The following is a 20,659-nucleotide window of genomic DNA, read 5'->3' as shown; positions in this document are numbered from 1 at the left end:
GCAGCTGCTAGAAGGAGCCAGCGCAGAGCAGCGGGAAAATTTGGGTATCACCTCTCCAGATTATTACTACTACCTCAACCAGTCGGCAGCTTACAAAGTGGAAGACATCAACGACCACCAGGAGTTTCAGGAGACGTTGGTATGAAACCAAGGCTTTTAAATCATCATCCTCATTTCATAAAATTTATAGACCTCTTGTTCATAAAGTGGGGTGGGGGGGAGCCCTTCAAAGCAGAAAATATTATCCGTTAAAAACAACTATTTAAAACATTTGAAAGATTATTTAAAGCTGCTCCAGACCAGATTAAAAGACATGTCAACATGGGTCTGGAGAGAATGGCCTAAACAAAATTGTTTCTAGCTGATGCCGAAAAGAGTTCACTGAAGGCCTGATTTCAAGTGTCAGGGAGTTCCATAGCGTGGATGCTGCCACACTAAACGATTGATTTCTTGCAACATGGAATGAGTATCATGGCGCCAGTTCTATACTTGCTGTGTTTGATGACCTGTGTGTTTTCTGAGGTCACTCAGCTAGAATCCAGGCGCTGAGCGCTCAAGAAACTGTGGTCAGTCTACTTAGAGGACAAGAGTTTCAGGGGACCTAGACCCAGGGGCGGAGCAGGGTGGGAGTGGACCGCCCCAGGTGTCCTCTCTGAGGGGGGTGACATTCGGCGTGCTGCCTGCCCACGACTCCTGCCTACTGCGAGCCGTCAGTGGAGGGGGGGTTAGTTTTGCCGCTTTTTGCCACTTCGTTTTGACAGCCGCACGATCCTAGGCTGCTGAAGAAGTAATGCAGTACAGTGGTACCTCGGGTTAAGTACTGAATTTGTTCCGGAGGTCCGTTCTTAACCTGAAACTGTTCTTAACCTGAAGCACCACTTTAGCTAATGGGGCCTCCTGCTGCTGCCGTGCCGCCGGAGCACGATTTCTGTTCTCATCCTGAAGCAAAGTTAGTTCTTAACCCGAGGTAATATTTCTGGGTTAGCGGAGTCTGTAACCTGAAGCGTATGTAACCCGAGGTACCACTGTAATATCCAAGGCAACACGATGACCAAATACAATGATATGATGTCAATATACACTCTTTATATAATATGAAAGATATGAAATCACATAAACAGAAAACTTAGGAATGTCTGAAGATCACAAAATATGCACTCTTAATGGATTCTCTTGGAATCATAAAAGCAAATAAACATAAGTCTTATAAGTCTCTGAAAGTCTTTGAAGACTATGCAAGTCTCTGAAAGAAGCAATGTATCAGATTCTTATCTGGTGAAAACAGGCTGTAAACCTTATTTTATGGCGTCCAACACTGCCGAAGTAGTTCGCAAACAGACGTTGTGAACAGTGATTCCGGATATACCCACTGTTTCGTGGAATTCTTCTTCAGCACAGCAGAAGGATACAGAAATGCTTCATAAACTATAAAAGAATATTAAAACAATGACCTGCATGTGTATGGTAGCTACAATAAACTCAAAATATTATGAACTATAAGCATAAACTACCGTATTTTTCGCTCTATAACACGCACCTGACCATAACACGCACATCGTTTTTAGAGGAGGAAAACAAGGGAAAAAGCATTCTGAATGAAACAGTGGATGTATCATTTTTGTGCTTCATGCTGTGGCCACAGACATGTGATCTGATGGTGAATTTGGGGTGACCCAATGCAAAGATCCTGAGGATCCATGTGGATCCATGCTTTTTAACCACGTGTTTGCACCATTGCAGCCCCAGGCAACAGTGGGTGCGTGATTTTTTTGGTGCAGGCTGTAGCCATGGACATGCTATATGATCTGATGGTGAATTTGGGGTGACCCAATGCAAAGATCCTGAGGATCCATGTGGATCCATGCTTTTTAACCACGTGTTTGCACCATTGCAGCCCCAGGCAACAGTGGGTGCGTGATTTTTTTGGTGCAGGCTGTAGCCATGGACATGCTATGTGATCTGATGGTGAATTTGGGGTGACCCAATGCAAAGATCCTGAGGATCCATGTGGATCCATGCTTTTTAACCACGTTTTTGCACCATTGCAACCCCAGGCAACAGTGGGTGCGTGATTTTTTTGGTGCAGGCTGTAGCCATGGACATGCTATGTGATCTGATGGTGAATTTGGGGTGACCCAATGCAAAGATCCTGAGGATCCATGTTGATCTATGCTTTGTAACCACATTTTAAGTGGGGAGCGAAGGAAAAACAAAGAAGGGACATGAGAGGGGTGTGCAGAGAAGCAGCTGGCTAAGAATGCAGGGGAGGGATTTAACGGGTGGGAGGCAAAAGTCCCCCCCCCCCCAAGCCAGCCATCTCTCTCTCTCTCTCTCTCTCTCTCTCTCTCTCTCTCCCTCTCCCTCTCCCTCCCCCCCTCTCTCTCCCTCTCCCCCAGCAGTACCGGAGCACAGAGACGACACTTTCCCCTCTGCTTGCCTGGAGGGGAGGGGCTTTCCCTGCTCTTTGTTCCGTTTCAGCAATCACAGCAACGAAACAGAGGAGGGTGGGCAGTAAGACCCTGAGGCAGAATGCAGGAAAGCTGCCACTTCCTCTTTTCAGGTTTCCCTTCTCCGTGAAGAGCGATTTGACTTTTGCTTGATTTTTTGGCTCCAGGGACCACACATTCGCTCCATAACACGCACAGACATTTCCCCTTCCTTTTTAGGAGAAAAAATCTGCGTGTTATAGAGGGAAAAATACGGTATAATATCAAAATAACGTGAAATAAAACCAAAGGTACATACCCCATCTTTATGGTGAATGGAAAAGTATAAACAACAATTGCTAGGGAGCAGTGGTCAAAAAGTTATGTAGTCACTGCTTCTGACCAGATGCGAGCAAAGAGATAAAAAGCTGAGCCCAGGTGCAGCTCAGAGCAGGGAGATTGAGTTTACAGTGCAGTAACGGACAGAAAATAAAGAATCAAATGGAACAACTGAGATCCAATTCAGAATTTGCAACACAGGCGTTAAATTGTTTGGAGAAGTAATGCAGCTCAACAACTTCGGTCCATCCTTCCTCCTGGCAATGACAATGCGTAGATCACAGCCAGTCTTTTTATACTGTGAGTCGATCGTATAGTTCAAGCTCTGGTTTTCCCAGTAGTGATGTATGGAAGTGAGAGCTGGACCATCAAGAAGGCTGATCGCCAAAGAATGGATGCTTTTGAATTCTGGTGCTGGAGGAGACTCTTGAGAGTCCCATGGACTGCAAGAAGATCCAACCTCTCCATTTTGAAGGAAATCAGCCCTGAGTGCTCACTGGAAGGACAGATCCTGAAGCTGAGGCTCCAAGACTCTGGCCACCTCATGAGAAGAGAAGACTCCCTGGAAAAGACCCTGATGTTGGGAAAGATGGAGGGCACAAGGAGAAGGGGACGACAGAGGACGAGATGGTGGGACAGTGTTCTCGAAGCTACTGGCATGAGTTTGACCAAACTGCGGGAGGCAGTGGAAGACAGGAGGGCCTGGCATGCAATGGTTCATGGGGTCACGAAGAGTCGGACACGACTAAACAACAACAAGAACAAAGATCGCAGTCTCTTGGGAGTCCAACTAGATTTCAATGTGGGGGGGGGGGCGGTGACAAGAAATTTTCTGCACCGGGTACCACCTTACCTTGCTACGCCACTGCCTAGACCACACACCCCCAACCAGCGTGTCTTCCGGGGGTTACCCACTTTCCGGGTTGAAAGACGTCTTCCTCACTCTCTCCTAATAATTGAGCCCAAAGGAGTTACCTGGTGGAGTTACCGGAAAGCTGAGAAATTTAGGACCTCTTCCATTCATTGAGTCAGTTGCATTCTTCCAACCTAACCAACCTCGCGGGATTGTTGTGAAGATAAAATGGAGACTGGTGGGGAGAAGAACTACATATAGTCAGGGCCGGATTTAGGTTTGATGAGGTCCTAAGCTGCTGAAGGTATTGGGGCCCTTCATATGTCCAGCTGTCCTTAGCCAACAACAAATTGTCGCTGGTTTTTGTGTTGAACATATGCTATGTGGTAATTTATGGACCTCATAGGTATCTCAAGCCATTTGCACGTGTTGCCCTGCAACGAGTCCATGCAGAATGTAGGCACCCTATATATTGTAGTTGTTGTTTAGTCGTTTAGTCATGTCCGTCTATATATAGAAAGGAGCAAACCAGTGATATTTTAGGGAGCAAGCAGGGCCCATGACTTACATCACAGGAGGCTACACAACACAAAACACTGTTGCTGTGTGTAGGTTTTATTTTATTTGTGCCATCGAGCCCAACCCCACTGCAATGGCATCCCTTTCTCTCTCTCTCCCGTCTCCAGACAGCCATGGATGTGGTGGGCCTCTCGGGGGAAGAGCAAGCCTTGGTGCTCCAGATCGTGGCCGGGATCCTGCACCTGGGCAACATCACTTTCCGGGAGTCGGGCAATTACGCCATGGTGGAGAGCGAGGACTGTGAGTTGTGGGGCTGGCAGCTGAGGGGTTTCAGCAGTGACTGGTTTCCCTTGGGACTGGTAGGGTGGAAGGGAAGGGAGTCCAACAGTAGGGGGCGCTGGTTTCAACACTTGTGACTTCCTCAGGAAAAGAAACCAACAACTGTCGTTTGTTAAGAGTGCTTTCCCCCTCACAGAGCTACAATTCCCAGATTTCCCTGAGGGGGACGAGCAGCTCCAGCACCCTTAGCAAACTACAGTTCCCAGGGTTCTTCGTGGGGAAGCCACGACTGTCTAAAGCAGGGTGGCAGTGCTCTAAATGTGTGCCACAAATCTGGCCTGAAAACAACCGTGGCAGCCAAGTCCCCTCTCTCCCCCAGTCCTGGCTTTTCCATCGTACCTCTTGGCCATCGACCAGCAACGCCTCAAGGAGAAACTGACCAGCCGGAAGATGGACAGCAAGTGGGGCGGGCAGCAGGAGGTGATTGACGTGACGCTGAACGTGGAGCAGGCCAGCTTCACCCGGGACGCCCTCTCCAAGGCCCTCTATGCCCGCCTCTTCGACTTCCTGGTGGACGTGAGTTTCGGGGCTGGGTACCCAAAAGGGCAGTGGGGTGGATGGGTGGACATTTTGAGAAGGTCCTGTTCCAAATACCCACTTGGGTGACCGCATTTGTCACCTGGGTCTCCAGCCTGTGGCGATTTGACTTCTGTCCAAACATGCGTTAAAACATATGTTCAAAAAATACAGTAAAGGTTTGGTTTCTATGCTAGCGTTTGATTGATGTTGGAGTGAGACTGAGTTGAGAAATAAGACTAAGAGCACATACAGTGGTACCTCTGGATACGAACGGGATCTGTTCCGGAGCCCCGTTCGCATCCTGAAGCGAACGCAACCCGCGTCTGCGCATGTCGTGATTCGCGGCTTCCGCGCATGCGCATGATGTCATTTTGACCATCTGCGCATGCGCAAGCAGCGAAACCCGGAAGTAACACGCTCCGTTACTTCCGGGTTGCAACAGTGCGCAACCCGAAAATACTTATCCTGAAGCTACTTCAACCCGAGATATGACTGTATTGATATAGGAATGTATAATATGTAGAGAAATATACAATAATAAGAGTATATTCATTTGTAAAAAAGGAATATACAACGGGAAAGACAGGAAGTCTAGTGTGTTGGTATGTATATGATTTGGGGGGGATTTGTTTTTGTTTTTTCTCTTCTTTTTTTCATTTTCTAGGTATATAAAATTTGTATATAATTTTTGTATACATGTTGGAAATTATATTATAGTAAGCCCTGTAATGTAATATGACAACGTTTACCGGTGTAATATAAGAATGTTAAGAAATAATTAAAATGCAAATTAAAAAAACAACCAACACGTGATAAAACCTGAGTGTCTGCATCTTTTAAAACCATCTTGTGTGGCTTTAAAAGAAGATTGGACACGATTCACGGCGGCTAAGGCTACCGGGGACCACTAGCCGCAATGGCTGTATTTTGCTCCCTTGACGGAGGCAGGATTCCTCTGAATAATACCAATTGCTGAGAATCTGCTTTGGCTCTCGGGTCCTGCTTACAATTTTCCCTTTGGGGGGGCATCTGGTTAGCCATTGTGAGAGCAAAATGCAGGGCTGGATGGGCCCGCTCTGGGCCTGATCCAGCCAGTTCGTCTTATGTTCTTAGTCTACAGCTTCTGTTTTTGAACGCTTCCTTTTTCAAGTCCTCCCTGCAAGTAGAAAACAAACATGGCAAGGTATTAGAAGGATTCATCCTGATGCGTGAGATTTCTACATGCAGGGAGTTTTAAAATTATTATTATTATTCATTCAAAAAAAATGGACACCTCTTGCCTGCCAGGTGAGGTGTTGCCACAAACTGTGCTGACTCATTTGGATAAACGTTCAGACCAGGCCTAAGTAGTACAGCTTGGTGCTGGGTACCAAAATGTCGTCCTGGTCTCCCAGGTCCTAACCTAGCACTCTTAACCACTGCACCACACTGAGTGTGATGTAGCCTTTTACACAAACACACCATCAGCACCATCAAACTTTACCTCCGGCTGCAATATCCAGCCACTTGCAATATTATTATTTTTTTAAAAAAAGAGAAGATCCCAATTTTCCAACTCCTGAATGGTTGGATCGTAGGTGATGCCTGAAAACGGAGCCATGTTTGTGCAAAACACAGCTCTCTGCAGGTCGCTGTTGCTGCAAGCAGAGGACCCCTGCATTATAAGTCCGGGTTATTTAGATTTGATTGTGAAAACTTGGCTTATTTCATGAGATCTGCCCTCCTTCTCCCTCTTCCCTTCTGTCCGCTGCTCTTATTTGCTCTCAGGCTGTCAACAAGGCCATACAGAAAGACCGCCAGGAATACAGCATCGGGGTTCTGGATATCTATGGCTTTGAGATCTTCCAGGTAATATAAAAAAAGGAAGTAGCAGATTCCCCTGAAACGTGGGCACACCCCTCCTCCACCAATAATAATAATAATAATAATAATAATAATAATAATAATAATAATAATAATAATTTGTACCCCGCCCATCTGGCTGGGTTTCCCCAGCCACTCTGGGCAGCTTCCAACAAAGATTAAAAATACATTACAATGCTATGCACCCACAATTAATTTCAGTGGTTTCTGCTTGAGAAACTGTTCTGACTTCCTGGCTGCCCATTTCCCCTCAGAAAAGGAATCAGCAAATATAATAACTAAATAATATATATGCATATTGGTGCACATTTTTTCTACAAGCTGGAGGCAGGCGCAGAGACCCAGGGATTGTTCCAACTGAGTCTCGTTGGTGGAGGGTTGAGAAGCTGAGGTCGGGGCAGCAATGCCCAACATGTCTGCCCCCCTGCCCCAACCCAAATCTCCGACTTCCCCTCCTGCGACTCTCGAGTTCTTCCTGACAGCCCCTTCTTTCTTCCTCGCTGCAGAAAAACGGATTCGAACAGTTTTGCATCAACTTTGTGAACGAGAAGCTGCAGCAGATTTTCATCGAGCTGACGTTGAAGGCTGAACAGGTGAGAGAGAGCGGCGGTTGTGTTTTCCGAGCCACTTGGTTTGCGTTCGGCGTAGGAAGTGAAACGGACAAGAGATCTCCTTAATTGATTGGATCACACACACACCCCTCTTAAATAGATTGCGGGTTCTTTTGAGCTGGTCCTGTGGCTCGTTTTTCAATGTTTCATAGCGACTCATTTCCAGATGATTGTTAGATGCCCTATAAGGAATGTCCACATTACGGCGATCATTGACAGATGTCATCGGCCTCCACCTCCCATCAGTCTCAGCCAGTGTGGGGATGAGGGGAGTTGTAGTTCGGCAGCATCTGGAGGACCATCCCTACTATAGGTAAAGCTAAGGGGACCCCTGACCATTTGGTCCAGTCGTGGCCGACTCTGGGGTTGCGGCCCTCATCTCGCTTTATCGGCCGAGGGAGCCGGCGTACAGCTTCCGGGTCATGTGGCCAGCATGACTAAGCTGCTTCTGGCGAACCAGAGCAGTACACGGAAACGCCGTTTACCTCCCCGCCGGAGTGGTACCTATTTATCTACTTGCACTTTGACGTGCTTTCGAACTGCTAGGTTGGCAGGAGCAGGGACCGAGCAACGGGAGCTCACCCTGTCGCAGGGATTCGAACCGCGACCTTCTGATCGGCAAGTCCTAGGCTCTGTGGTTTAACCCACAGCGCCACCCGCGTTCCATCCCTACTGTAGATAGCACCTATTGGCCAGTGTTCGTGATGTCATTCACACATGGTCCCAGGAGCAGTTTAGTGCTGATGGAAAGAGAGAGAGAGTGTGTGTGTGTGTCTGTTGTGCAAGTTTATCCCGTTGTCCAGCCACTCATTTGTTCTATCCCTTTCCCTGTTCCTCTTCTCCCCTTCCACAATCCCCCTCTTCCGACCCACAGGAGGAATATGTCCAGGAGGGCATCCGCTGGAACGCCATCGACTACTTCAACAACAAGGTTGTGTGCGACCTCATCGAGAACAAAGTGGTGAGTGGGGAAAAGTTGAAGGAGGAGCCTCGCCACCTCCTGCGTCCTGGGGTTCATACCTGCCTGAACAGTCGCCTCTCCCCTCAAAGAACCCTGGGAGTTTTCGCTGGGCAAGGGTGCGGAGTGGCTCCTGTTATAGAGATCATTTGGGGGACGCAAGTTTACTGGGGGGGGGAATAGGGAAGAAAACACCAGAGGAAAAACAAGTCCATCAGCTTAGTAGTGGAATAAGCATCAATCAGTACAGGTAAAGGGACCCCTGTCCGTTAGGTCCAGTCGTGGCCGACTCTGGGGTTGCGGCGCTCATCTCGCTTTATTGGCCGAGGGAGCCGGCGTACAGCTTCCGGGTCATGTGGCCAGCATGACTAAGCCGCTTCTGGCGAACCAGAGCAGCACACGGAAACGCCGTTTACCTTCCCGCCGGAGCGGTACCTATTTATCTACTTGCACTTTGAGGTGCTTTCGAACTGCTAGGTTGGCAGGAGCAGGGACCGAGCAACGGGAGCTCACCCCGTCACGGGGATTCGAACCGCCGACCTTCTGATCGGCAAGTCCCAGGCTCCGTGGTTTAACCCACAGCGCCACCTGCGTCCCTTATAAGCATCAATACATACATCTTAGTTTACAAATACAGATCGATATGTATGCCAGCCAAATGTGCAAACAGGCATCCCAGCGAAAGGGGTGCTTGTATAGAGTACATCCAATTTGGTGGTCGTCACGGCCTTCTGCAGCAGCAAGTTCCACAGATTCACTCTGCGCTGCACGACAAAGTCCTTCCTTTTATTTGTCCCGGGGACTTTGGGTCAGTCGCCCTCCCTCGCAGGGTTGTTGCGAGGATAAAATGGAGAGGGAGAAGTTCGCACTCGGCACCTATGGGCTACTTTTAAAATGAGGCTGCATTTTAACCTGTATTTTAAATTGGGTTTTTCCCCCCTATTATGTTTTTACTGTTATTTTATTGGTGATAGCCGCCCTGAGCTCGGCTCTGGCCGGGGAGGGTGGGGTATAAATAAAAATTTATATTATTATTATTATTAATAATAATAATATTTGGGGGGAAGGGAGAATACAAATGCAACAAGAATATATTAATACTACTGATGATATGAATGTTATGTTATGTAATATCTTTTTTGATATAATTATACTAATTGTTAATAATTGTTAAATAATAATGATGTATCTAATATGCATATGCGCACAATCGAAAACAATCCCCCAATTAATTCAGCTCCTAGCCTCCTTTTATTTATTTATTTTCTCTTTCCCTCCTCTTTACCCCCCTCATTGCTGCACCCACTCCCAGAATCCTCCGGGGCTGATGAGCATCCTGGACGACGTCTGCGCCACGATGCACGCCAAGGGCGAGGGGGCCGATCACACCCTCTTGCAGAAGCTCCAGACGGCCCTGGGGACCCACCCTCACTTCAACAGTTGGAACCAGGGCTTCGTCATCCACCATTATGCTGGGAAGGTCAGTGCCCCCCAAGGAGGGGAATCAATGGCTGGGTCTCCCCTCCCTCATCCACGGAGCTGTGCATTTTTTTTTGAATTGAGGTTGAATCCTGACAAGACAGAAGTACTGTTTTTGAGGGACAGGAGGCGGGCAGGTGTGGAGGACTCCCTGGTCCTGAATGGAGTAACTGTGCCCCTGAAGGACCAGGTGCGCAGCCTGGGAGTCATTTTGGACTCACAGCTGTCCATGGAGGCGCAGGTCAAATCTGTGTCCAGGACGGCTGTTTACCAGCTCCATCTGGTATGCAGGATGAGACCCTACCTGCCTGCAGACTGTCTCGCCAGAGTGGTGCATGCTCTGGTTATCTCCCGCTTGGACTACTGCAATGTGCTCTACGTGGGGCTACCTTTGAAGGTGACCCGGAAACTAAAACTAATCCAGAATGCGGCAGCCCGACTGGTGACTGGGAGCAGCCGCCGAGACCACATAACACCAGGCGTGAAAGACCCACATTGGCTCCCAGTACGTTTCTGAGCACAATTCAAAGTGTTGGTGCTGACGTTGAAAGCTCTAAACGGCCTCGGTCCAGTAGACCTGAACGTCTCCACCCCCATCGTTCTGCCCGGACACTGAGGTCCAGCTCCGAGGGCCTTCTGGCGGTTCCCTCCGTGCGAGAAGCCAAGTTACAGGGAACCAGGCAGGGGGCCTTCTCGGTAGTGGCGCCTGCCCTATGGAACGTCTTGCAGTCCATGGGATCTTCTTGCAGTCCATGGGACTCTCAAGAGTCTCCTCCAGCACCAGAATTCAAAAGCATCCATTCTTCGGCGATCAGCCTTCTTGATGGTCCAGCTCTCACTTCCATACATCACTACTGGGAAAACCATAGCTTGAACTATACGGACCTTTGTTGGCAAGGGGATGTCTCTGCTTTTTAGGATGCAATCTAGGCAAATCTAGATAGCATGCGAAAACTAGTACATAGAAAATACAAACAGCTCCCCACAGTTGTACTGAATCACTAACAATTTCAGGAAAAACAAAAAAAAAATCCTTCCAGTAGCACCTTAAAGACCAACTAAGTTAGTTCTTGGTATGAGCTTTCGTGTGCATGCACACTTCTTCAGATACACACTGTGTATCTGAAGAAGTGTGCATGCACACGAAAGCTCATACCAAGAACTAACTTAGTTGGTCTTTAAGGTGCTACTGGAAGGAATTTTTTTTGTTTTGACTATGGCAGACCAACACAGCTACCTATCTGTAACTGGAATTTCAGGAAATTTAAAGAAGGGGAAAGGCAGGCCGTTGGTGGCTGTCACTGCCACTGACTCGGGCAACAAGCAGGGAGTCTCTCCCGGCCCTGTCTGGAGATGCTGTCAGGGGTTGAAACTGGGACCTTCTGCATGACAAGCAGCTGCACTAACCACTGAGTTTTGTCTGCCCTTCTGCTAAAAGTAAAGCAAGATTAGATCCTGGTCCTCATGGTTCTGAATAAATCAGGATGGGAAGCTGCCGCCTCCCGAGTCAGATCCTTGGTCCGTCCGGTTCAGTTCAGCATTGTGGAGGGCGGGCAGGGGACCCCTCCCCCCGAAATCTGCATGTAACTGCAAAGTCCAGCAACCTGAGCCGCTTTCTTCCCGTGTGCTGCAGGTCTCGTACGACGTGAACGGCTTCTGCGAACGGAACCGCGATGTGCTCTTTACGGACCTCATTGAGCTGATGCAGAGCAGTGAGATGTGAGTGGGGCAGGGTGGGGAGAAAGGTGCCCCTCAAAAGCAAACCTCCAGCCCCCTTGCAACAAAAATTCCTTCCTGGCACTCATCTCTGCCCTGCTAGCATGTCCCTTTCAGATGGTGTTTCACACCTGGAAGCTGCAGGTTTGAATCCCAGCTGAGTTAAATGTCTCCTGGGCGATCCTCAGTCTTCCCCATCTGTAAAATGGGAAGATTTAAGCGATGTCAGGAGATGGTGTTTGAAAGCGGTACCTTTCTTTGGGGCCATGTGAGACATTTCCTACAAGGGAAATGATGGTCCTTAATGTTTTTTTTCTTGTTGTCCAAAGCCCATTCATCCGAGATCTCTTTTCTGAAAACCTCAACGCAGAGAAGAAAGGGCGTCCCACCACAGCTGGCAGCAAGATCAAGGTAGTGTGGTTTGGCAGCGTATGTGGAGACAAGGAAAGTGTGTGCGTGTTTGTATATCCATAAGGGCCAGGATTCTCTGCTTTAAGAAATGCAGTTGTGCAGCAGCTGCTACGTCAAACTGCAGCAGGAAAGGGAACAGAAAGGAAGCAAGTGTTGGCTCCACTTCCCCTGTCCTTAGGACCTGTCCCTGAGAAAATCATTTGCGAGCTTGCTTATTTTTTCCTCCCTCCTCCTCCTCATCCCTTTTCCTTTTGTGCTGTGACTCCAAAAAAAAAAGGGGGGGGGGAATTAAACAGAACAAAATATTTTCTTTTCTTTTCACCTCCTCCCCTCCTGGGAAAAAATTAAAGAGACAAGCCAACGACCTGGTCGGCACGTTGATGAAATGCACGCCGCAGTACATCAGATGCATCAAGCCGAACGAGACCAAGAGGCCCCGTGACTGGGAGGAGAGCAGGTGGGCAGCTGTGGGGCACATGGGGCCGATGGGGTGGGGTCTTCAAATCAGTTCTGGTTCTAGAGATGAAGAGGTGGAATGAGGGGAGACAGTACGACCCCTCCAAAATAACACATGAAGAATAACCAGTGTAGCTGCAGGCAAGGGTGGTTTTTAAAGGGGATTTAATTAAATTTGAGGAGTCTTGGATTCCAGGCAGTTCAGGGGTGATGATGGGACCTGTCGCTCACCAACATCTGGAGAGCTGCTCCAGTTCCCAGTTCTCTGCTTAAACTGCCATAATAACAAGGACAGTGGTGTGATAAAAGGGATACTTAATCCCCCCCCTACACTAATAAGTAATAATAATTTATTATTTCTACCCCGCCCATCTGGCTGGGTTTCCCCAGCCACTCTTGGCTGCTTATTATTTATTATTAATAATAATAATAAAGTGATAAAACATCAAACATTAAAAACTTCCCTAAACAGGGCTGCCTTCAGATGTCTTCTAAAAGTCAGATAGTTATTTATTTCCTTGGCATGTGCTGGGAGGGTGTTGCACAGGGCGGGCGCCACCACCGAGAAGGCCCTCTGCCTGGTTCCCTGTAACTTCGCTTCTTGCAGCGAGGGAACTGCTAGAAGGCCCTCAGCGCTGGACCTCAATGTCTGGGCAGAACAATAGGGATGGAGACGCTCCTTCAGGCATATTGAGAAGGTGCCCTGGTATTCTGTTTTAAATCCCCTACAAACTTCTAACTGGGGTTAAAATGAGTTGAATGAACCCATTTCGACATGGCAGGAGTCACCAACGTGGTGCCGGTGGGTGTTTCCTGGGAGCCACAAAGGTCCCTTTGCTCCCCACACAACACACACTCATTGCTCCCTTGGTTGGGAGGGGATGAGGCTAGATTCGTCTTGCGAAAATTTCACGGAATGGAAGGAGGAAGTGGGGGAAGGGGCACTCTATCCCACTTTCTCTCTCCCCTCTATGGTCTTTCCGAGGCGAATTCTTTGACCCAGATCTTTTGGAACAGAGAAGGACAGGAGCGTGCCGTCTCTCTGTGGGTGGGGGCTAAGTCAGTGGGGGAAGAGAAGCAATTGGGTGGGTGCCCACACCACTCGCTCAAATACCCCTCTGGGCTCAGTTTGAGGAGGATGAGCTTATGCAATATAATAGCTTTTTTAAAAAACCTCCATGTCCAAGAGCACTATATCCCTGAATGTCACAGACAGTAGTGACGAAGGAGAGCTTCTTAATTCCCTGTAGCCCATGAAACAACGTCCTGGACGAGACAGACCTTCACTTGGATCCAGCCAAGGGCCTTTTTGCCTCTTCTGCTGTTTCTCCCATAAATTGGGAGGGGAACCCCACTTTCTTCTTTGTGACATAGCCCGATCAGTTGTAACGAACGGCTCAGTGGAACATCTGTGCCCAGGCGCAGTCTATCTTTGAACAGCTGTTGCCAGAAGGTCAGGCAGTCTCTCCCCTCCCCCATTCCCCCAACGTCCCATTTGATCCAAAAAACTAAGAGCCTCAAACAGAGACGTCTACTCTGCCTCGTCCACAGTTTATACAAAAACACTCGGGTCCGGGTTAGGTGTGACCGACAGGGTCACTTATCCAAGGAAATCCAAACCTACCATAGTGTTAAACAAGGCTGCGTCCTTGCACCTACTTTATTCAACTTCTATATTAATTCCTTAGTAGGAAATATGGGGAAAGAAAATGCTCCCCCCCCCTAAATTGGCTGGTACACCCCTCCCGGTTCTCTTATATGCAGATTAAGCAGTTCTAATTTCCTTCTCCTATGTAGGCCTCAGAAAACTTCTAAGATCTCTCACTGTTTATTGTAATGCTGAACAATTAACAATTAACTATAGCAAATCCAAAGTTATTGTGTTCTCTATGGGAAGGACAATAAGAGGCTGCTTCCGTTGTTCTTGTGGCCCTCAATTTCTGCTCCTTCCCCCAGGGTGAAGCACCAGGTGGAATATTTGGGCCTGCGGGAGAATATCCGGGTGCGCCGAGCCGGCTACGCCTACCGACGGGTCTTTCACAAGTTCCTCCACAGGTGAGGCTTTGTGTGTTGTGCTGTGTCCTTTCTGGGGTTGCCAACTGACCAGAGGAAAAGCCCGTCCTACTCTGCTCCTGCGCCTTTCGACGGAAGCTTGGTCTTTGTGGGCCATCAGGGAAAGCTTCCCCTATTGATGGGGACGAAGCCTTGGACTCTGCAGAAGCAGCCGAGGGGAAGGAGGCACCGGTCAGAAAGGGCCGGACCGTTCCCAAAACCTGTTTCCATCCTCCCCACTTTCACATGTACAAACCCCCGTAGGCACATTCTCTCTCTCTCTCCCTCCCAGGTACGCCATCCTGACCCCAGAGACTTGGCCATCGTGGCGTGGGGACGAGAAACAGGGCGTGGTGCACCTGATGAAATCTGTCAACATGGACCTGGACCAGTTTCAGCTGGGGCGGACGAAGGTCTTCATCAAAGCTCCAGAGTCGGTGAGGGCAGGAGGGAGGGGCAGAGGCTCCCAGGGGGAAGACAGGGAGGAAGATGGCTGTGCTCAAGTGCCTTCTTTCCTCCCTCCATTCCTCCCTCCCTCCTTTTCTTCCTTCCTTCCTTCTTTCTTCCCTCCTTCCCTCCCTTTCCTCCCTCCCTCCCTCCCTCCCTCCCTTCCTTCCTTCCTTCCTTCCTTCTTTCGTCCCTCCCTTCTTTTCTTCCTTCCTTCCTTCTTTCCTCCCTCCCTCCCTCCTTTTCTTCTTTCCTTCCTTCCTTCCTTCCTTCCTTCCTTCCTTCCTTCCTTCCCTTTCCTCCCTCCCTCCCTCCTTTTCTTCCTTCCTTCCTTCCTTCCCTCCCTCCCTCTTCCCTCCCTCCCTTTCCTTCCTTCCTTCCTTCCTTCCTTCCCTCCTTCCTCCCTCCCTCCTTTTCTTTCTTCCTTCCTTCCTTCCTTCCTTCCTTCCTTCCTTCCTTCCTTCCTTCCCTCCCTCTTCCCTCCCTCCCTTTCCTTCCTTCCTTCCTTCCTTCCTTCCTTCCTTCCTTCCTTCCTTCCCTCCTCCCTCCCTCCCTCCCTCCTTTCCTTCCTTCCTTCCTTCCTTCCTTCCTTCCCTCCCTCTTCCCTCCCTCCCTCCCTTTCCTTCCTTCCTTCCTTCCTTCCTTCCTTCCTTCCTTCCTTCCTTCCTTCCTTCCTTCCTTCCTTCCTTCCTTCCCTCCTTCCTCCCTCCCTCCCTCCCTCCTTTTCTTCCTTCCTTCCTTCCTTCCTTCCTTCCTTCCTTCCTTCCTTCCTTCCTTCCTTCCTTCCCTCCCTCTTCCCTCCCTCCCTTTCCTTCCTTCCTTCCTTCCTTCCTTCCTTCCTTCCTTCCTTCCCTCCTTCCTCCCTCCCTCCCTCCCTCCCTCCCTCATCTTTCAACCTTAATATAAGAGCAGCCTTGTCGCTTGATAAGTCTAGCTCCTCCAGCTCCCTGTTCTCCCAGTGGCAGACCAAACACCCCAGTGGGAAGCTGAGATGGGTCACAAGTTCCAGCTTCCAAACATTCTCCCACCCTTAAGTCTGAAAAGTTAAATTGGTTGGAGCTCATTTACATTTTCATTTTCATTTTTCCAACTCTGCCATTCTGTGAATGATCTGTATGGGAGGCAAGAAATTGGCAGCTCCTTCTGGAGTCTGTTGACTCCTTCCTGCCCCTGGCAATGCCGTCCCGATTGATCTCCCTCTCTTCTCCCCTTCCCTCCTTCTCCTGCCCCCTCTCTTTCTCCAGCTTTTCCTTCTGGAGGAGATGCGCGAGCGCCGTTACGATGGCTACGCCCGCGTCATCCAACAGGCGTGGCGGAAACACGTGGCCGTCCGGAAGTACATTCAGATGAGAGAGGAAGGTGAGCTGTTGACTTTTGGGGGGTGGGAAATCCCTCATTGCTCCACAAACATCCCACCCTTGTGGGTGGGGCCAGTAACACCAGCACTTGAATTACGGAGGAGGGGGCAGAGAAGGCTGTTGTGACAGCACCCTTGACCATTATTTAAGCTCCGTTAGTAGAGCATGAGATTCGTTGATCTAAGGGTCCTGGGTTCGAGCCCTGTGTTGGGCAAAAGACTCCTGCATTCCAAGGGGTTGGACTAGATGACTCAAGTGGTCTCTTCCCACTCTACAGTTCCATGATTCTAGGGGGGCCCATATTTGTCCAAAATCAGATGGGGTGGCACAAGGGTTCCTAGCAATTTCTCTCCGCAGTTTGAACGCTGGGTACTCAGTCTTGTACTGGTTTCATGCTCTTTATTGCAGCTTGTAAAACAGTGATTGAATTGCCCCCCAAACCTCAGGCTTTTATATACATTATTTGCACAATGATTGGTTGATTCTGCTTCCCTCCTGGAGCCTGAATGGTCTTTTCCTGCAGGCCAATCAGTTGTTGCATTCTAGGATCCTACTTGCCTATTGTTCTAGGATCCAAGCTTAGTACATGACAGCAGGGCTTAGCCGCTGGGTTGTGTGACTGCTGGGAAACTGTCTCTGAGCCCGCACAGAGTGCCTGGCCGCAGCTGGGCCTAGCTTCTTTCTCGCTTCTGTCTTGCAAAGCGTCCAACATCGTTCTGAACAAGAAAGAGCGTCGCCGGAACAGCATCAACCGCAATTTCATGGGCGACTACATCGGCTTGGAGACCCACCCTGAGCTGCGCCGCTTCGTGGGCCGGCGAGAGCGCGTGGATTTTGCTGACACGGTTGTCAAGTATGACCGGCGCTTCAAGGTGAGCCGGGACACTGCAAGAGTCCTTCTTTGTGGCCATCTTTCTGCATACATTTTCTGCAACATTTTACTGTTGTTAGCTGCTCTGAGCCCGGCTTCAGCTGGGGAGGGCGGGATATAAATAAAATATTATTATTATTATTATTATTATTATTATTATTATTATTATTATTATTATTATTATTTTATTTATTTATATATATATATATATATATATATATATATATATATATATATATATATATATATATAAATAAATATATATATAGCTAGCCTCGTCTTTCTCTCTGAGTCCTGCCCTGTTGCCTGGGCTCTGCCTCCCCGTCGGAGGCAGTAAATGCTGTTGAATATTGTTGCAAGCATGTACCTGAACCCACATGCGTGTCCAGCACTCATGCGCACCCTACAAAGAAGTTTGGGATCTTCTGCTAGAGTTATGATGTGCATCTGTTTATGAATATGTGTTTACCCTTTATCCTTACATCCGCAAGAGGTTCTTACACAAAGGAATGCAGAAAGCTTGCGAGAACAGGAGGGCTGGACTAGGTGGGCCACTGGTCGGATCCAGCCAGCCCTTCTTAATTTCTTACAGAACCTCCAGGCCCAGTGGCAGTCTATCTAGATTCCAAAACTCTTCGGGACGTTTGGCCGATGTGAAAACCGGGCTGGATGTTCTTGTTGTTGTTGCTTAGTCGTTTAGTCGTGTCCGCCTCTTCGTGACCCCCTGGACCAGAGCACGCCAGGCACTCCTGTCCTCCACTGCCTCCCGCAGTTTGGCCAAACTCATGCTGGTCGCTTTGAGAATACTGTCCCACCATCTTGTCCTCTGCCATCCCCTTCTCCTTGTGCCCTCCATCTTTCCCAAAATCAGGGTCTTTTCCAGGGAGTCTTCTCTTCTCAGGAGGTGGCCAAAGTCTTGGAGCCTCAGCTTCAGGATCTGTCCTTCCAGTGAGCACTCAGGGCTGGTTTCCTTCAGAATGGAGAGGTTGGATCTTCTTGCAGTCCATGGGACTCTCCAGAGTCTCCTCCAGCACCAGAATTCAAAAGCATCCATTCTTCGGCGATCAGCCTTCTTTATAGTCCAGCTCTCACTTCCATACTGGGAAAACCTCAGCTTGAACTATACGGACCTTTGTTGGCAAGATGATGTCTCTGCTGGATGTTCTTACGAGCCCCTTTTCGTAATTTCCCTGCAGACAGTGAAGCGGGACCTGATCCTGACCCCCAAGTTCCTCTACCTGATCGGCCGCGAGAAGGTGAAGCAGGGCCCAGATAAAGGAGCCATCAGGGAGGTCCTGAAGAGGCAGATTGAGGTGGAGCGGGTCCAGTCAGTGTCCCTGAGGTGAGTGACAATGACAACGGGCTGTGGGGAGGTCAGGGAGTTGTGGGGAGGCTGGAGTATCAGAGCTCCTCCTTCTATACTGAACAGGGGTGGCCCTCCAAGCATCTCTGCCTGGCCCTCAAAATCCTCCCCAGGTCGCTTTTTTTTGCACCCCAAGGGTTCCAGCTGATGCTAGCCTTACTCAGAGTAGACCCACTGGAATGAATGGACACGTGGGCAAGTTGATTGAGTGTGTTTCTGGCCACATTCACACCACATATCTAAAGAGCTGTGATGCGCCAACCAACACTCGTGGCTTCCCCCAAAGGCTCCTTTAGTTTAAAGATGTAGTTTAAAGATAATAATAATAAATAATAATAGTTTAATAATAGTTTAAAGGTGATGAGAATTGTTAGGATACACCCCACTATTCTCCTCACAGAGCTACAATTCCCAGAGTGGTTCAACAACCAATCCCTCTTCCTGGGAGACTCCGGGAATTGTAGCTCTATGAGGCGCCCTTGACAAACGCCAGCTCCCAGAATCCTTTGGGGGGAAGCCATGACGGTTTAAAGTGGCTCCGTCGTGCTTTAAACGTGATGACTCTGGCCTGAATGCACCCTTGATGTTGATAATATTCTTGAGGCTAATTTGTTTCCCACCATTTCTTTTTTTTAAAAAATATTTTTATTAGTAATTTCAACATAACGTCTTATCAAAAAACATATCATCCTTAAATTCCCGCCCCCCTATTTTTTCCCTCCCTTCTCCCCAAAATATAGCCCACCTTCCCCTCCCCTCTCCTCGACTTCCCTCAGCTCCTCTCTCTGGTTTATCAACATGTTATTTTCTGCATGTTACAAAACTGTACAGATCCTTAATTTATCTATCTAGATGTTATCAATAAGAAGTTTGTGAATGTTTATTCAAAACCTGCCAAGGAGTCCAATTCATTTTGTTGTTTTTTTAAATACGTTGTAAAGGGTTCCCATTCATCTTTTAAATCACAGTTATCCTTGTCATGTAGTTTGTGTGTCAGTTTTGCCAATTCTGCCTAGTCCATCAATTTCTCTTGCCACAGTTCTTTGGTTGGGATTTCCTTGTTCTTCCATCCTTGTGCTATTAAGATTCTTACTGCCGTTGTCGCGTACATAAATATGTTTTTCAGTTTCCTTGGCAGGTCTTTTCCTACAGTCCCTAACAAAGATGCTTCAGGTTTTTTGACAAATGTTAATTGGAACATTTTCTTCAACTCATTATATATCATTTCCCCCCAAAATTTAATTTTACTACAGTCCCACCACATATGTGGTCCCTTCTTTTTCTTTACATTTCCAAGACATATTTGAACTGGTTTTGTACATTCTTCCTAGCTGCACTGGTGTTATGTACCATCTATATATCATTTTCATATCATTTTCTTTGGACAAGGAGCAATCTGTAAATTTTGCTTCCCACCGTTTCTTAATGTTAATATTCAAAAATGAGTGTAACCTGCCCTGGGACGTTATGGTGAAAGGCGGGTAAGAAACTGAAATAAGAATAATACAGTTCCAGGATCAGAGGCAATTTGCTAGATATCAGTTGGTGGGAATCGCAAGTAGGGAGAGCGCGAATTGCTGGACTAGGTGGTCTAGCTACAGGGCTCTTCTGATGTTATGATGGAACCTCCAGTCCAGAGGCAGTCTACCTCGGTTCCTAGTTCTATGGGGTGTTTGGGACTCTCTCAGAACAGGGTGCTGGACTAAATGTGTGTCTGGACCTGATCCAGCTGCAGCAGGCAAGGCTCTCCTTTGGCTTTTTAAAGTCCTTACTCTCTCTCTGTCTCCCATCTTCTCTCGCCCAAGCACCTTGCAGGATGACTTCATCATCATCCACGAGCCCCAATACGACAGCGTCCTGGAGTCGGTCTTCAAGACGGAGCTCCTGAGCCTGCTCTACAAGCGCTACGAGGAGAGGACCCAGAAGCAGCTGCCAGTCAAGTTCAGCAACCAGTGAGTAGCTGCGCGGCTCCCTTGAGAGTATTAGTTGATGATAATAATAATAATAATAATAATAATAATAATAATAATAATAAAAAAATAAATTTATTTATATCCTGCCCTCCGCAGCCAAAGCTGG

The 20,659-nt window shown here is 48.3% G+C and overlaps 1 protein-coding gene across 1 annotated transcript in view; it reads left to right on the top strand.

Moving 5' to 3' along the window:
* Positions 1-20,659, top strand: part of LOC114586429 (unconventional myosin-Ie-like) — a 51,635-nt gene that overhangs the window by 24,299 nt on the left and 6,677 nt on the right. The window contains exons 8-23 of the mRNA XM_028709875.2: positions 5-139; positions 4,305-4,437; positions 4,796-4,992; positions 6,763-6,843; positions 7,365-7,451; positions 8,344-8,430; positions 9,740-9,907; positions 11,540-11,625; positions 11,952-12,033; positions 12,384-12,490; positions 14,446-14,544; positions 14,834-14,978; positions 16,233-16,347; positions 17,049-17,218; positions 18,414-18,559; positions 20,386-20,532. Coding sequence (XP_028565708.2) covers positions 5-139; positions 4,305-4,437; positions 4,796-4,992; positions 6,763-6,843; positions 7,365-7,451; positions 8,344-8,430; positions 9,740-9,907; positions 11,540-11,625; positions 11,952-12,033; positions 12,384-12,490; positions 14,446-14,544; positions 14,834-14,978; positions 16,233-16,347; positions 17,049-17,218; positions 18,414-18,559; positions 20,386-20,532 — 1,985 coding nt within the window. The remainder of the gene's footprint in view (positions 1-4; positions 140-4,304; positions 4,438-4,795; positions 4,993-6,762; positions 6,844-7,364; positions 7,452-8,343; positions 8,431-9,739; positions 9,908-11,539; positions 11,626-11,951; positions 12,034-12,383; positions 12,491-14,445; positions 14,545-14,833; positions 14,979-16,232; positions 16,348-17,048; positions 17,219-18,413; positions 18,560-20,385; positions 20,533-20,659) is intronic.

The sequence above is a fragment of the Podarcis muralis genome, chromosome 16, assembly GCF_964188315.1.
Source record: "Podarcis muralis chromosome 16, rPodMur119.hap1.1, whole genome shotgun sequence".
Classification (NCBI taxonomy): Eukaryota; Metazoa; Chordata; class Lepidosauria; order Squamata; family Lacertidae; genus Podarcis; species Podarcis muralis.
Note: the sequence above shows the minus strand (reverse complement) of the source record. Positions and strands in the feature narration are given on the sequence as shown.